Source organism: Oryzias melastigma, linkage group LG4 (assembly GCF_002922805.2).
Source record: "Oryzias melastigma strain HK-1 linkage group LG4, ASM292280v2, whole genome shotgun sequence".
NCBI lineage: Eukaryota > Metazoa > Chordata > Actinopteri > Beloniformes > Adrianichthyidae > Oryzias > Oryzias melastigma.
In genome coordinates this window covers 6,499,820-6,516,626 of record NC_050515.1, presented here as the reverse complement: position 1 = coordinate 6,516,626, position 16,807 = coordinate 6,499,820, and the positions used below count along the sequence as shown (strand labels likewise).

General features: G+C 37.0%; 1 protein-coding gene across 1 annotated transcript in view; it reads left to right on the top strand.

Annotated features, from left to right (window-relative positions):
* LOC112150250 (voltage-dependent R-type calcium channel subunit alpha-1E) overlaps positions 1-16,807 on the top strand; it is a gene marked incomplete in the record, with an annotated part of 115,856 nt that overhangs the window by 43,000 nt on the left and 56,049 nt on the right. The window contains 2 exon segments of the mRNA XM_036211452.1: positions 1,264-1,369; positions 1,447-1,586. Of these exon segments, the coding sequence (XP_036067345.1) occupies positions 1,264-1,369; positions 1,447-1,586 (246 nt within the window).

Here is a 16,807-nt window from a genome sequence, read left to right as displayed (position 1 = left end):
TTCAACTCTCATCCTCTCTTCGTCCTCATTATCACCTTTCATTCTTCCCTTTCATCTCTGCAGATTCAGGATCCATCAGTTCTTTCTTTGCTTTGTTGTGAAAACCGGGAGAAGTGAGAGTTCCCACACAGAGCAGTAGATAGAGTTTAGTTCATCCCCAGAGCAGCAGGAGAGGAACCAACATCCCGCACAGACGGATCTCATGTTTCATGGAGTGAATGTTATCCTAAGCGTGACCCTTTTTATGGGATCAGATCACAGACATTATCACTCCTCTGCCATGTTTGTGTGCAGTAAGTGACCTCAGATAAGGTAAAGCTTGTGTCTGGTGGTCGTGGGTCGGCCCTCGGGACATCCGGCCCGGCTCAGAAAGATCAGAGTAACTGCTGACTTCAGCTTACATGACAGCGTAATAGTTTTTCTGCAGGCTTTCTTTCACCATAATTAGCGAAACCTTTTATTTTTTTCTAAACCAGCATCTGAATCCAATACAAAACTTGATTTTTCTCTAAAATGGTTTAAATTTTAAGGTCTGAGCTGTTTCACAGTTTGCATGGTACATTTGCAAAGCTCCAAACATTCAGATCTAACACAATTCACACTTCTCTCCTGCTCTCACACCAAACATCTATTTTTTGACTCTGTAAAAACGTAGAAGTCTCAACTGATGACCAGAGACAAAGACAGGGTTAGTATTTTTCACAGAAAAGTGAAAAACATAATTTAAAAAAAATGGTTCAGGACTTTAATGTTTGTGGGATCAAAACCACATGTCCTGGATTCAGAATCATCCGTCTCTGAATCAGTTTAAACACTTTATTTATTTGTTGTAGATTGTTTCATGATGATGATTGACACGTTTATGACTCTATTGAAAACATACTTTCATATATATTTATTTTTTTATGATATTATATTATATTATATTATATTATATTATATTATATTATATTATATATCATGAAATTGTTCTTTTTTCCCACTTCCCTTTTACTAATTTATCTAGTTTTTATTGACTAAGATTGTGTTTATAATCTATTTACATTCATGTATATATCTCTATGTTTAAAAATTATCTGTATATTGGAAAAAAATACATTTTCATTCTCAATTCAATTCAATGAGAACCTGATTAATTTCTCAATACTTTCATTGTTATTAAAGTTTGGGGTCTGTAACCTTAATCATAGTAAAGTACTCATTGCATCCATGTGTGTTCAGTGTTCCTGAGATTTAAGATTCTCCTTAACTCCTGCCCTCCACTCCATTTGAGTACATGATCCTCACCACCATCATCGCCAACTGCATCGTCTTGGCGCTGGAGCAGCACCTTCCTGGAGAGGACAAGACTCCCATGTCCAAGAGGCTGGTGAGACTCGCGTTCAGCCTTCATGGTCCTCGTAGAGAAGAGGCGTCCCATTCACCTGCGTGCTTCTTTATTCACAGGAGAAAACGGAGCCTTACTTCATTGGGATGTTCTGTTTCGAAGCTGGGATCAAGATCATCGCTCTGGGCTTCGTGTTCCATAAAGGATCCTACCTCAGGAACGGCTGGAACGTCATGGACTTCATCGTAGTCCTCAGTGGGTGAGTTTAGCACTGAGCGTGTTTACATGACAAACGGTGAAACAGGATTAGCGTCGTGAATGGAAGGGAACAGGGATTCAGAGCTGCTGTGAGACACACAACAACCTTCTTTAGCTCCTCTTAATTGTTCAAGGTTTTTACAGTTATTTCTAGAAGGTTTTGTCATCGATGTTTTGACACTCTTTGTTTTATAATTTACACTCTTATTTCACTGGAACATTGTGTTCCTCCTAAGATAAAGAAAACGTCTGAACATTTTTAACATTATTTTCCATTGGAGTCAATTCAAAAGCTCAACCCTGATATATTTATTGTAATAACTTTTACATGTTTAGGTAGTTCAAATCCTGTTTTTTCCATTTATTTCTAATTTTGGCAGCAATTGAATAAAGATAAGAGAGTATATATATATATATATATTTGTTGTTCATTAACAGAAACTGGCAAATTCTGCAGACTGTGCAAGGGACTTGTTAGTGTTTTTCACATGACGAGTGTGTGATTCTTGTGTGCACCCAGACTGTTAGAAATGAGGAAATTGGACAAACAGTGTAGTGTGTAGAATCCACCTGGCACTTGTGTATCACGTGGACACCCCATACATGTGAGATTCATAAGGAGACAGTACTCATACCTTAGGTCAGGGGTCTGCAACCTGCAGCTCCAGATCCACACGTGGTTCTTTTATCTCTCCATGGTGGCTCCTTAGCCAAACTTAAAATAAGTCATGGAGACTGCTGACCCCGATATGTCGACTGTCAGAGTCAGCTGACCAAAACTACCTAAAGAAAACAAATAAACAAAGCCCACAAATCAAGACTACTAAGGTCCAACCCCAAACTGTATTATTGTATTTGCTCACGGTCAACAACTAGAGGGTGTTGTAAGGACAGCATCACACGTATGTCACAAAGTGGGTACTCATAGAGCACATGTGTTAAAGTTGAGGCCCGGGGGCCGGATCCGGCCCTCTGGGTAATTCTATCCGGCCCTCCAGATCATTTTATTTTATTGTTATTAAAAGCCCGATGTTATCTTACTATCATTTCTAACTTGTATAATTTTGACAAAATATATTTTTATGGAGAGTAATTTAAGGTTTAAGTTGATTTATTCTGAAATAAAATCCCTGCCTTTTTATTATTCATAATTATGGAAAAAAAATCAAATTTTTAAAGTTTTAAAAATTTAGTTTTAGTGATCAATTAATGTTTATCCTCTTCGGCCCGCGATCTAAGGTGTGTTTTTAGATTTAGTGGAAGGGGTGAGGTTTTCCAACAAACTCACTCCTGATTGCGATAGTGGTTGCCATAGAAACGATGACTCATACCAGTCACCACTTACTAACGTCATGTGGTCCCAAAATGTCCATACCATGGAAAAACATTGACTGAATTTATCTAATTTGGTTGGAACTGGAGGTAAAGAATTTTGGATGGGTGACGTCACAGCCTTGCTTTGTCCATCTCTATATATGTCAATGGTTTAACTCCCATTACCTTACAAACACTTCACGATACAATCACCACACGCGGATTTTACAACGTCGCTTGAGGCGCGGATGGATGTGACAAAGGCCTTGAATGGATGCATGCAAACAGGCAAGCAAACTACAATTTTAGGCTACTGTTCTGTCTTCTAAAAGCATATAAGACATTGTAGATAGTGTGAAAATGTGTTGATTAAATTTGGGCTGAAAATGATTAATAAAGTCAGAAAAAAAAATCCAAAATGGAAATTTCATGAAGAGTTTTTATTTTTATTTAGGTTTCTGTCAACCTGCAGCTGAAGATCCAAGAGTTAAATAAGATCTACAAGCGCCAGAGGTTGTAAATATTGTAGATCAGTTGTAATTTTCCATTAAATTTGACATCAAAGTTGGTAAAAACTCTGATTAGAGAGGAGCGTGATAACACCCCCCCATTCGTTGCAGGTTGACACCTCTCCGTCTTGTTCACAAACACAAATGTTCCCAAATAAAATATTGATCGGCTCACATTTGTAAGAAGGCAGCAGTCTGGGTTCTTAAAGAATTCTACATGATTCTGGCTGTTGGATTATTGATGAGCTGAACTCGGGCTCCTTAATGATAGTGCTCTGTCTGGAGAGCGGAGAGGAGGCGGTACAAAAGAGGAGTTTTCTGTAGTGTTCCTTTGATCGGCTGATTCGACAGTCAAGCACCTCGAGGACGACGTTGAGGCAAAGTGAGCCACTCAGGTGAAATGATAATCCACAGAAAGGTGTAAATGTGCTTCTAACCCAAACTTTCTTCTGAAAACACAGTTTCTTTTGTCACGGAGGTCTGCTGAGGTCATGTTCCCCAAAGTGTCCTTCAACATCAAATCTGCATTTCAGATGCTCACTTTCATGTTTTTCTACATTTCCTTTTCAAATGTCTCCATATGTGTTTCCCATTTGAACACTCCGGCGTCTGTTTCTCTCTCACTGTTGTGTTCAGAGACCTGCTTGACCTGGACTACAACGCCTTCCAGCTTTGATTGTATTAATATTCAGCATGATGAAGTGAGACGCTTTCCAAATTATTATTCCGGCCACAGCAAAGACAGAATAATCCAAACGCTCAGTCTGTCTTTTTTCCTCTCACAGACTTTATTAGCCTGTTACACTCGTCTCTCAGCCATCGCCAGTGGTTTCTGACTTCATTAGACTGAGTTCATATTATGGCATCAGCTCAGACTTTATTAGGAGGGTCACTGGTTTTGTCTGTCTGCTGGTTTATGTTTTATTCCTAAATTAATGAGGCCTCACAATTATAAATATCTGCCCTTCAATTTAATTCTCTTTTGCCATATCATGGATTCCACCATCCATCCATCATCCATCCATTCTCTATTCCTTCTTCATCCTGTGCAGGGTCACACGTGTTTTCCAGAAATCCTGCCTTATCTTCTGCTGATTACCTGGATCAGGTGTGTTTAGCCAATCAGGAGCTTCAATGGCAGGTTGGCTGGAAAACATGTAGGACACCGGCCCTCGAGGACCGACCCCTGCTGTAAATGGTTCAGTCTCTCATGTCAAATAGGTGAAAACAATCTGTACTATCAAGAGTTTACAAAATCTGGGAGACGGAAACTTCAACAAAGAGGCCACGCATCGTTTTAGAGGGTGTGACCCTCATCCGTCCATCTGTCCATCCATTCTTTCAATACCAATTATCCATTCATCATTCATCATCCATCCATCCATCCATCCATCCATCCATCATCTATCCTTATATCCATCCTTTCATCCATCCATCCATCCATCCATCCATCCATCTATCATCCATTTTTATCATCCTTTCATCATCCATTATCCATCATTCATCCCTCCATCCATCTTTTCATCCATCCATCCATCCATCCATCCATCATCCATTTTTTAATCATCCTTTCATCATCCTTTATCCATCCATCCTTTCATCCATCTATTATCCATCATCCATCCTTTCATTCATCCCTCCATCCATCTTTTCATCCATCCATCCATCCATCCATCCATCATCCATTTTTAAATCATCCTTTCATCATCCTTTATCCATCCATCCTTTCATCCATCTATTATCCATCATCCATCCTTTTATCATCCATTTTTTAATCGTCCTTTCATCCATCCATCCTTTCATCATCCATCCATCCATCCATCAATCCTTTCATTATCTATCACCCTTATATCCATCCAACCCTTCATTATACACCGTCCGTCCGTCCGTCCGTCCATCCATCCATCCATCCATCCATCCATCCATCCATCCATCAATCCTTTCATTGTCTGTCACTCTTTTATCCATCCTTTCATCATCCATTTTTTATCGTCCTTTCATCCATTCATTCTTTCATACGTCCATCCGTCCATCCATCCATCCGTCCATCTTTAAACCCACTGAATCCCTTTGGGTTAACATGGTTCCTGGATCCAACCCAGCTACTGTTGGGTGAAGATGGCCTCACTCTGAGGGGGTCACCAGTCTGTTGTAGGGACACATTCACATTCACTCACATTCAGAAACACCGATTAACTCTGGATGTGTAGCTTTCCCTCTGACAGGATTTGATGATCTCCATCCTGATTGTCTGTTCCACAAATTGATCCATAAAAGATAAACTTTGTGACGACACAAAACAGTCTGATTCATTCCCCCACATGGATACAATCTCAATATTAATTATTCATTTGTCATTTAAATCTATCAATAAAAATATCTTTTGACTAAAATTGAATCACCTTTTTGCTTTTCAAATGTAATTTCTTGTTTTCTCAGTTGACGATGCTCTAAAATTTTTGCTAGTTGAATTAGTCATTTGGTGCATGTGACTCCTCCTGACTCCGCCCCCAGCATGTGTTCTGGTTGCCTTGGTGTTTTCCTGAAGGCCGGACAAAGTGAGCCGATGAGAGATAAGAACAAATACACACCCCATCCTCAAAGGCTGTTTTTGTGATGCTGAGGACGTCGTCATTGATATTCAAACAGGAAGGGGGGCGTGGGTTTTCTCTGGTCACCACACATTGTGCTCAGCAGCTGGTTCCAGTGGCAGCAGAGTGAAGCTGAGATATTGAGGTAGAGTAAAAATTAGTTTTTCAGAATAAAAGAATCACTGAGCTTGAAAACAAAAAAAAGTATATTTCTGCATAATTGCATGTGCTAATTGTCACCTTGGTTGGGTTTGTTGGCTGGCAAGGCCTACATTAGACTGGCAACAGTTGACAGAGGGCAACACCCACCGAGGGTTGGTGTCACAGCTTAGTGCCAGACGCACAGAGGGGGGTGGCAGGGATGGACTTAGAGCTGATGGGAGTAGAAGTGGTTAGACGGAGGCAGCAGCTCCTTCTCTGCAGATAAAAGCGTGCAGCTTCGCTCCCAGCAGGATTCATACCCACCTTTTTATTACGTTCATATTTGTGGAGATAGATCAGATGAGCGCATGTGTGAGGAGAAATCTGAGCAATTAGGGGATGCAGATTTTGAATAAAACATGTAAGAAAAACAAGTCAAACGTGACATTTTCTTTCATTATGACAACAACTAAATGCTAGGGTGCAGCACACTTTTCTTAAAGCCAAAGACAACTGAGGGGTAAAAGAGCCGCAGGAGGCTCTGCAACCTCAGGTTGAAGCCCCCTGCTCTTGGGACATGTCAATCACTTCTTCTCTCTTCAGTACTTGGAAGTTCTAGCCAATCCTTCTGCCTTTCCTGTGAAAGTGGGCGGGCTCTTATGAGACCGGTGAGCACAAGAGCGTGCAGCGCTCGAATATCTGGCTGCATTTCACAGCACATCACAGAAGTCTGACAGGTCGCTACGTCACATCAGCCAATTAGGAACTCAGATTTGGGTACGTGACGTTTTCAGTGACCCGATCAGCAGCTAAAATACTAATCCAATACGAGCGGTTTGACCAGAACTTCGATCCATCAGTTCTTTCCATCAAGCTGCTTTTCTTCTTCAGAATCTGCTGAAATCATCATGTCAACAAAATAAAAATACAGAAAATCAAAGAAAATAAACACTGGAGCTCCGGTGTTAAAGGGTTAAGGAAAAACATTAACAATATCTATAAATAATAAGTTTGTTGGTACATTTATTACGTTTTTAAACTGAGGAAATCTTACATGAGTAAAAACTAACATTTTTTTCTTTTCTTTTAACTCTTGCTGTTATTACACTAACCTGCAACCTGCAGCTCCGGAGCCCCATGTGGCTCTTTGACCCCTCTGATTGTGGCTCGTTGGTTAAAGAAAATTACAACATTCTTTTTTAAAGTATAACTGTAAAAAGTAATTAAGTAGTAAAGTAAAAAAAAAAAGACACTTGATGCCACTCATTCACCAACAGTTAAAGGACTTTACGGATCAGAAGCTTTTTGACAGATTTTCTATTTTTAAACATTCAAGTGTTTGCAAAAAAATTAGTTTAAAGTTTAGTAGTAAAATTTAGATAATAAGATTTGCACATTTTTGTCTGAAAATTAAAAAAATCGAATGATTTGCTGCATTCAGATGTCACACACAATGTCTTTTATTTTGAAAGGAAGTCATGTGAAATCTCTAAAAAAAAATTATAAAGTATTTCAAAATTTGAAAAAAGCTTGTTTTTAGCTATCATAAAAGTAACATTATAAAAAACAAATCGGGCTCTTATTTTCCTGAAAAATGAATAAGACTTTGTGGCTCCTGTTGGGATGTCATCAGAGATAAATTTACCCAAATGGCTCTTTAAGTGTTGAAAGTTGCAGGACCCTGATCTAAACCATTCCTCCAAAATGAACAGATGCCCAACCAAAATTAGGGTGAAAGGTTTGATCTCTTGTCAGAGTGGTTTATTAATAGCGTAAGCTTGCAAGCAGACTCTTATTTAACACCGCATTTAATTTTATTTTGAAAGGAACTTGTCAAAAGTAATGTAAAAGAAATATAACACTGTTGAAATTGTAAAAATTAAAATGAGTGGCTTGATGGACACAAAAACATAAATAAATTGTATTTTTCTAAGCAGTGATCTGGGTTTTCGCTCAGTAAGATTCTGGATTAAACACCTTTTTTAGTGTTAAAGTTCGCAGACTCCTGGCCTAGACGCTGATAGAGGTTTAAGGACAGACCATGGTGAAGAATAACTTGTAGAAGTGACAATTTTAAGTGCGAAATGTGATTAACTGAGACAAAAAGTTGAGAAATGTAGTTCAGGAGTGACATTAATGCAGCCCAGAGTTCCTGATGTGTGGTAGATCTTCCTAATCTAAATTGTGCCAAAGCTTCAATTGTTTACATTGTTCTGTTAAAAAAAAAAAAAAAAATCTGATCTGTATACCAAAGAAACTGTGATAATCCACCTGCGTCTGTATCCAGGTGTCAGACAGAGAATTGCTTTTGTGCTTCTTCTCCATATCAAATTAATCTTCTTATGTGTTCATCTGGTCAGGAAGTGATGGATTCCTTGGTGCAGGAGATGCTGAGAGCTCAGAAAAAGAAGCAAAAGCTCTAGTTTCAGATAGAAGCATGTTCATATGAAGGAAGAGGAGGAGAAAAAGTGCTGGCCTTTTTAACCAAAATCCCACAGCCTAGATGTCTTAAAAATACATTTTTTCGTGTTGATCTGAAGCCCCTGTTTCTGGAATCTCCTCTTAGGGGGCGTGGCTTTTGCATATTTATCATTGATCATTAATGTTTGAAATAACTCTCAGATTAAAGCAAAAATTCTTCTAAAACAGAGATGCTCAACACAACCAATGAGCTATATAGGCTTGTTGTGTACGCAAAGTTGGACGCCATATTGAATAGGTCGAGGTGCCTGTTTATTATTCTAAATTTCTATTATAAATATAAATGCAATAAAATCATATTTGTATTTAAAATGTTGACAGCATATAAATATTTTTCTAAGCCCCAAAAATTAATTTTAAAAAATAAACTATACAGTTGAAGTCAACTAAAGAGTCAAATGGTGCAAAAGAAAGTGATGACACGTCAAATAGTGTATTATTATTAATAATAATTTATTATTATTATTATTGCAAAAACTGACAAAATGTTTAAAACATATTTCCAAATCCCAATATGTAACTTAGTCATTGCAGATTTTTTTTTTATTATTAAAAAATAAGTATCTCAAAAACAGAAGAATAATCACATTTTCAAATGATACTGAAATACTGTTTTCAGAACCTGTCAAACCTGAAGCAGACGTAATGCTGGGTCAGTTCTGAAGAGTGAACAGAATCTCAAACATGATGAAGATCTCAAAGCTCTCAGATTTCTGACAGGAAGCCACTTGTTGCTTAAGAGCTGTCTGCAGGTCACAGTGAACGTGATAACATCTTTTAAAGGGCTTCCGGCCTCTTAGCCTGTTCTCTTTTGCTCACAAAAAACTCCACTTTTTGTTTATGTAACAACGAATGTTGCTTTTTTGCAAAACGTGTTCTTAAATGTGGAGCCATATTTGTAAAAACACACATTCCAAACAGCCCAAAAAGCTTAAAAAAAAAAAAAAAGCCTTAGTTAGCCAAAACCGCTAGCATGCGGCTGAAATATTAGCTAAACTCCAAAATAGCCCAAAAAACTGAAATAACCCATTTATGGGATTTTTAGTGGAAATAAATGCATAGAAACTTAACAAGAAATTCCAATTAACGCTTTAACACTGGAGCTCCAGTGTTTATGTTCTTTGATTTTCTATAACTTTTCAACAGTTGACAAGGTAATTCCACAGCGCTTTTCTACTTCAAAATCTGCTGGAATTATTGTGTTAATGGTTGAAAAGATGTTAGATATTTTGTGTTTAAGCGTCACAGATGACGAAGAACAAGCAAACATAATTCATTTCCTTTGTTATTTATGTTACTTAACCCTGGAGAATCCATTGGGTCAAATTTGGCCCCAATTATCATTTCTTTTTTCTCTTTTTTTAAAATTTTTACCAATTTTTTCCTTTTTTAAAATTGTTGTTTTAGCTTTTTTTCATTCTATTTTTTGGCCGCCTTAATTGCTCATTTTAAGTTTGTAATACAGCTACCAAAAACTGCATGCCAAATACTGTAAATCAGGGGTGTCAAATTCAAAAGCTAACAGGCAGCTAAAATATTAGCTAAACTCCAAACTAGCCTAAAAAATAAACAAAACAAAAAAAGCCAAAGTTAGCCAAAACGGCCAGCATGTAGCTGAAATATTAGCTAAACTTTCAAAACAGCCTTAAAAGCTAAAAAAAAAATAGAAAACCCTAAATGATCCAAATCAGCTAGCATGTAACTGAAATATTAGCAAAATTTCAAAACAGCCCAAAAAACCTTAGTTAGCCAAAACTGCTAGCGTGTAGCTGAAATATTAGCTAAACTTCAAAACAGCCTAAAAAGCTAAAAAAAGATAAAAGCCTAAATGATTTAAATCAGCTATCATGTAACTGAAATATTAGCAAAATTTCAAAACAGCCCCCCAAAAGCCTTAGTTAGCCAAAACCGCTAACATGCGGCTGAAATATTAGTTAAACTCCAAAATAGCCCAACAAACTGAAATAAGCCTAAAGTAGCTAGCATGTAGCTGAAACATTATCTAAGCTCCAAAATACCGACAAAAAAAAATGATAGTAAATGCCAACATAGTCCAAAAAGCTATCAGAATCCCAATCTTTAAAATGTTAAAACCGTAACTTTTTAACATAATTATAAATAATAAAAAGGCAGGAATATTAATCCAAAGCAAGACGTTTTTAACCCATTTACGACGATCGTCGTCCAACCCGAAGTCCTGCAGCTCATTCCTGATAAATTACTGCGTACAAACATTTTTGCATGATCTTAAACACTTAAAATGGGTGTGGTTAACCCTGAAAGGGACGTGATTGGTGGAGTGCATCCTGACTTCTGTTTTGTTTAATCTATTTGTACATTAGATCAGCATTTTTTCAATTTTATTTTCATATATTCACACCTCCATTTAAATTATCCTGGTATCTGCTGTTGTCCTCTCAGTATTCAGCTTGGTATACGTCTTGTAGCATTCTATGTGTGCTGCAGCTGGAGACTCCTCATGACTTTTACCAGGTTTGCTCTTGAGCCTCGTGTCGAATGTGAAATGTTTGGGTCAAAACAACCATCACTCTGGCTGTCTCTGAGGTGGGAGAGAACAAAACATCTCATTTGTTGCTGAGCAGGAACCATCCTTCAAGGCTGGAGAAGTGAGCGGCTGTTCTGTCACCTCATAACCTGCTAAACTTTTCAGCTGCAACATTATTTCTGAACAAAAATCTCTGCTTTCTGCAACAAATACATATTTGTGTTTAAAATAAAGCGTAATTTGTTATTTAATTATTTTATTTCACATCTAGATAAATTATGTTGATTTTTATAATATTTTATTTTTTCTTCAACTTTACTTAAGAGTTTGCTAAAATAGGAGCTGAAGAAAGACACTAGTTAGTTGGTGAGTTGGGGCATTGGTTGGTTGCTCGGTCAATGGGTTGGTTAGTTGGTTACTCAGTTGGTTGTTTAGTTCTTATGGTTTAGTAAAGACAAATTAGGATCAATCTTTTTGCCCTGGAAGGTAATTGGAGTCCGGATTGAATGTTAAAATGACATTAAACAAGAAAAAAAATCATATAATGTTTCCTTTATGAAATAATGATATTTAAAAAAAAATAGAAACGACTTCAAATCAATAGCTTTGTTTCATTGAATCTTTATCATCTCTATAAAAATATCTACTGATATTTTAAGTCTTTTTTTAAAACTAACTTCTGGCAGTAGCATTTTATTTTGAAAATAGATTTTCAACAGGAAGTTTGAAAATGCCAACTTTTGAACTTTAACTTCTGACAGGTCTGTGAAAATATTCTCTAATTTTAAACCGGTTTGGAGGCTGAAAAGGTTGGGGACCACTGGGTTAAACTGTTTTAAGTTTGTTTGTTTGTTTGTTTATTCATTTATCAGGACAGTGTTCAAATACATTGAGCCTAAAAAGCAAAGATGCTTGAACCAGATTGTATCATAATAGCTCATTTCCATCTGTAGTCCTTTAGAAAACAATACATAATGCCTAAACATTATTAACATATTTACCATTTAAACTGTTTTTTAAAGAAATACAATATAAAATACATTATCAAGCATGTCAAAAAACAAATTCAATAGAAAACACAATATAAAATATATTATAAATTGGGCCGGGAATCGATTTAAAATAAATTAAGAAATTAATCACAAACCTGGAAAAATTAATCGTGATTAATCACTTAAATTTTTTCTTTTATTTTTTTTTTTGTCGCAGTATTTGCCGACCACTTATGGTTTGCGAATAATCACATAATGAAATCACACAGGAAACTCTACATTAAGAACATTTGTTTTTACTGACTGCTGTTATTCAATTCCAAAAATTATCTGATTAATCGCACTTTTGTGTTATGATTAATCACGATTAATTATGTTTTACCCGGTAAAATGTATTTGTACAATATGGCACTGGCACTTTTTGTAAAAAAAAAGTGATATAAACCTAAAAAATTGCAAAAATGAAGTACTAAAAAACAAAATTGAATATTTATTTTTTTTGTAAGGGCACCGTGGTATCAGCAGGATAATATCCGACAAAATGTTGTCACGGACGCCGTGGAAGCCTGAACCGCCGAGTTAAAATGAAGGTTTGATTCGTTGATTAATTCATGTTAACATGTTAATTCTTTTTGATTAATATGTTAATGTTTACAGCCCTAATTATAAAACTAATGCAATATAAAATACATTCACCAATTTATAAAATCAAAACAACACAATGTAAAACATTTGTTTTCAAGTGTACATTATCACAATATAATGAGCATCCTGCAGCCAATCAGAATCAAGTATTTACCCAGACTTTCTTGTTAACAATAAGAAAACTTCTAAAACAAAAGAATTGTGACCAGTCATTCTTCATATTTAAGGCTCCTTCCTGGAGTTACTTCTCTGTTTTCTTTCCTCCGGCTGAGTTCTGCGAGTGTTAGGTTTGGTTCCCCCAATGTTGTCTCTGTGAAGCTGTTAGCGTGTGAACATACTGTCATCGGACCCGAAACTGAAAACAGGCTGTCTGGTCTGAGTGGGCGGGTGAGTTAGCGTGTCCTCCTGTTGGCGTGCGCGTTCACTCACACGTATAAATCAAATGTGCCACTACTGCAAGTCATCGGCCAATAACACCTTATGTCTTCTTGGCCTTCTTGTTTTTATCTCTCACGCACAGAAAGAAAAAACACACTCACACACTTCCATCTGTTTCTGATCAATTGATGAGTTCAGACACAACAGGGGGAGATATGTCCCCCTGAGCGGTTTCCATGGTGACCGAGGACCCTTCCCCAGGTCAGGCTGTCACTGTGAGCTCTCAGTTAAGACCCTCACAGATCCCAGTTTATGGAGAGAATACAAATAAACACTTTGGTTTGTGTGTTTACCAAAAAATAGAATTTGTCAATCATCGAGCGGTGACATCTTCAGTAAAGTAGTTTGACAAAGTCACCGCTGTCTGACTGGTCTTTACAGGGAAGTTACGTCAATAAAAGAGAGTTCATTTTTGTACTAGTAATAGTTACCAACACTGAGAGGAAAGTCAGGAACACTTCTCTATTATGACCTGGCAGTTTCCCTGCAAATCCAATTTAAGGCAACGCCTTTGAGAAAATTGAATTCTGTGCAGGAAGCCGATTACTTCTTTTTCTCTCCCCAACAGGCTCCAATAAAAGACTGTTTTGGCAAAATCCACGAGGATTGGAGCCTTCTGAGAGATGAAATGATTGTTGAATCTTTTCAGCGTCGGGATGAAATCCTGTTGTTCAGGGAAGTTGGAGCAGCATTTTCAAAACAATGACCAAAGTGGGCACAATTCACACTTATGAGGAAGAATTTGTTGGGTTTTTTTCTTCATTAGATCAGAAAAAATATGTTAATGTTTTTGTAACAGAAAATGAGTAAAAGCGGAGTTTGAGCACACACCTCGGAATAAAAGCCTGAAAATCTCTTTGAAATGCAATTTCTGAGACTGTAAGAATCTTTTTTTTAAAAAAAAACATTGCAGTTTTTTTGTGAAACCATTTGTATGCTCCAAAACTTCAAGTAGAACTGCTTTTAGCTGCTTGTGGATGTCGCCCCTTTCATGATGTCAAACTAGAGCTGGCCCCGTCATCCTGTTCCCTTAACTTTTGCAAAGATATACTGTATTTCTCTCTTTAAAAGGCTCCGGCCAACGCTACACTGCTTGTAGCGATTGCCTGGGCTAGCAGCTGAGCTAGCTGAGCGGTAAAGCTAGCGGCTAAGTACTGCTACCTTTGCTGAGAAATTGGGTGTTTGTGTTAGCCTGGGGGGGGGTGCTGGCAGAGCAGACTCCTCTTGAAGGAGTCTGCTCTGCGAGAACCTTGAAGTTTCTCGCTTTGTGACATCAGCACGTGAGAACCCGCTCATTATTGTGGGTTGGAAGGGGCTGGTGCTCAGAGAGCAGGTTTTTAGAGGATTATTCAGGAATGTGTCAACCGATCAAATTCCCGTTTTGGCGTTAATTATAGTGAGGAATCAACATTATATGCACTTAAAAGCTCTAAACGTTGATTTTGCATGAATAGGCGATTAAGGGATTCTTTAAATTGATCTATTCACACCACAGATTTCAGACTTTATAATTCAGTTTTTTTATGCAACACATAAAAAAAAAAAAACTAAATGCTATAAATTCTCAGTTACCAAAACCCAATAAGTTTACTTTAAAGTTCCCTTTAATGTCCGTTAATACACTTTAAAGTTGATTTTGCATGGAATTGGCCCTTTTAAGTAACTTATAAAAAACAACAACAACTCTCTAACAAAGCAATGCTGTAAAATTATGTTAGTATTAAGCTTCTTATTTCAGAATATTAAAGTTTCCTTTAAATAAAATTACATTTTTTACATTTTTTGTATTGGTGGTTACTGAGTTTTTAATAACTAATAAAAATAAAATAAATGGTATAAATGATCTCAAATGTTAAAAAATGCAAAAAAAATAATTGGGAAATTAATACAAAAAAATCGTTAAGCTACTTCAATGAAATAAATGTTGCATGTTATCTCTTCTGGGACAGTAAAATTAGACAATTTAGGTTTTTTATTTTTTTATTTTATGAACTTTTAAACCTCTTACACTAAATCATTTAAACCTTTAAACATAGGACACTTTTTAAATTTGTGTGGATTGATTTAAGGAGTTAAATTGAATTAAAAGTAAATATGGGGCATAAAAAGGACAAACGATGAGTAAAAACCATAAGTCTGAACCTGGTTCACCCAACAGGTGGAAGTTTGCACTTTTTTCCCTCTGATAAATAAAAGGAAGTCTGCTTTAACAGAGCGTGTCGCATAATTGATGTTCCTGCAAAACGATTTTCTGAAATTAGCATAAAACCCTCAATTATCTGAAATGTTTTCTCCAAGAGCAATAATGACTAATGATTGTTTTAGTGAATTATGGAGTGTGGTCTTGTATCATGGCTTGACATGGACATGAAACATAAGTCCCAAAGTTCTCCGTATCACAGCTCGACAGCTGCCACAACAGATTTGTCTCGCAGCTGGGAGCTGTCGCCTCTGCGCCGAATGTCATTGTTACTCACTCATCACGGCTGACAATCAGAACGGGGCGTCATCAGTGTGACAGCTCCTGCTGACTAAAGTGACTTTATTAACTCGCACAAACACCAGACACCTGTCAGATTGGTGTCGTCAATGAGATCAGTACAGGATTCCTTAAAATGACCGCCTGCTGTTCAGTCAATCTATAGCGCTCAGCATCGTATCATCCACTCAGGATCCTCGTGGTTTTTACGTTTAATCAAATCAGAAGCATTGCTGGAGTATTTGCTGAAGACAAATACTCCTTTTTTTAATCATATTATACTTCAGTAATCACAACAGACTCGCATCAAAATTCTCTGCCCAAAAGTGTACTTGGTGCCTTAGACACCTGTGGGAGGAGCTTCTATTAAATGTTTTCGCTACATGGAGCGGCATCTGGGTATATCTCATTGCAAGACATGAAAGAGAAAAAGGATATTTAGAGATCGGATTTGCTTATTTTAAAAAACTCTATAAAAATATCTGTAATCACGTCTTCATGTCTGGGTTCATGAGATCATTCAGTCTCCCCCCAGGACCGGCCCTGGGGATAGTTGACCTAGGCGGCTGCCTAGGGTGCCATCTGCTGGAGGGGGCACCAAACTGCGATCTTTTTTTTTTTTTTTTTTTTTCAGTTTAAAAAATCACTCATTTAGTGTAAAAATGATTTAAAAAAAGATAATAATTAAAACCATGAAAAAAGTTTGACATAATCAACAATTTTGCCAGGTGCTGCTCCCCTCCTTGCCTAAGGGGGTGTTATCTGTTAGTGCTAATTTAAAACTGTAAGGATGAAAAAGCAGCAAAACAAGCCCTCAAGGACAGTTTAAGGTCAGAAAAGAAAGGAAGAGGAGGAAAAATGCTTATACAGCAACTACATATGTAATCAAATTAGTGAATCAGCTAATTTGAAGTGTCTTTGGACCGATAAGCAACAGTTTAAAGTTGCATTTCCTGATACACCTGCACATTACTAATAGAAAGTGTTACATATCATTCAACATTCATTCATGAATGTTGAATATAGGACTGTTGGGTCATTTTTTAAAATACTTTTGTTTAGTTTTCCTTGCTGATTTTTTTCTTTCTTTGTCATACTTGTTTGAATCTATTTACATTCTGTTAAG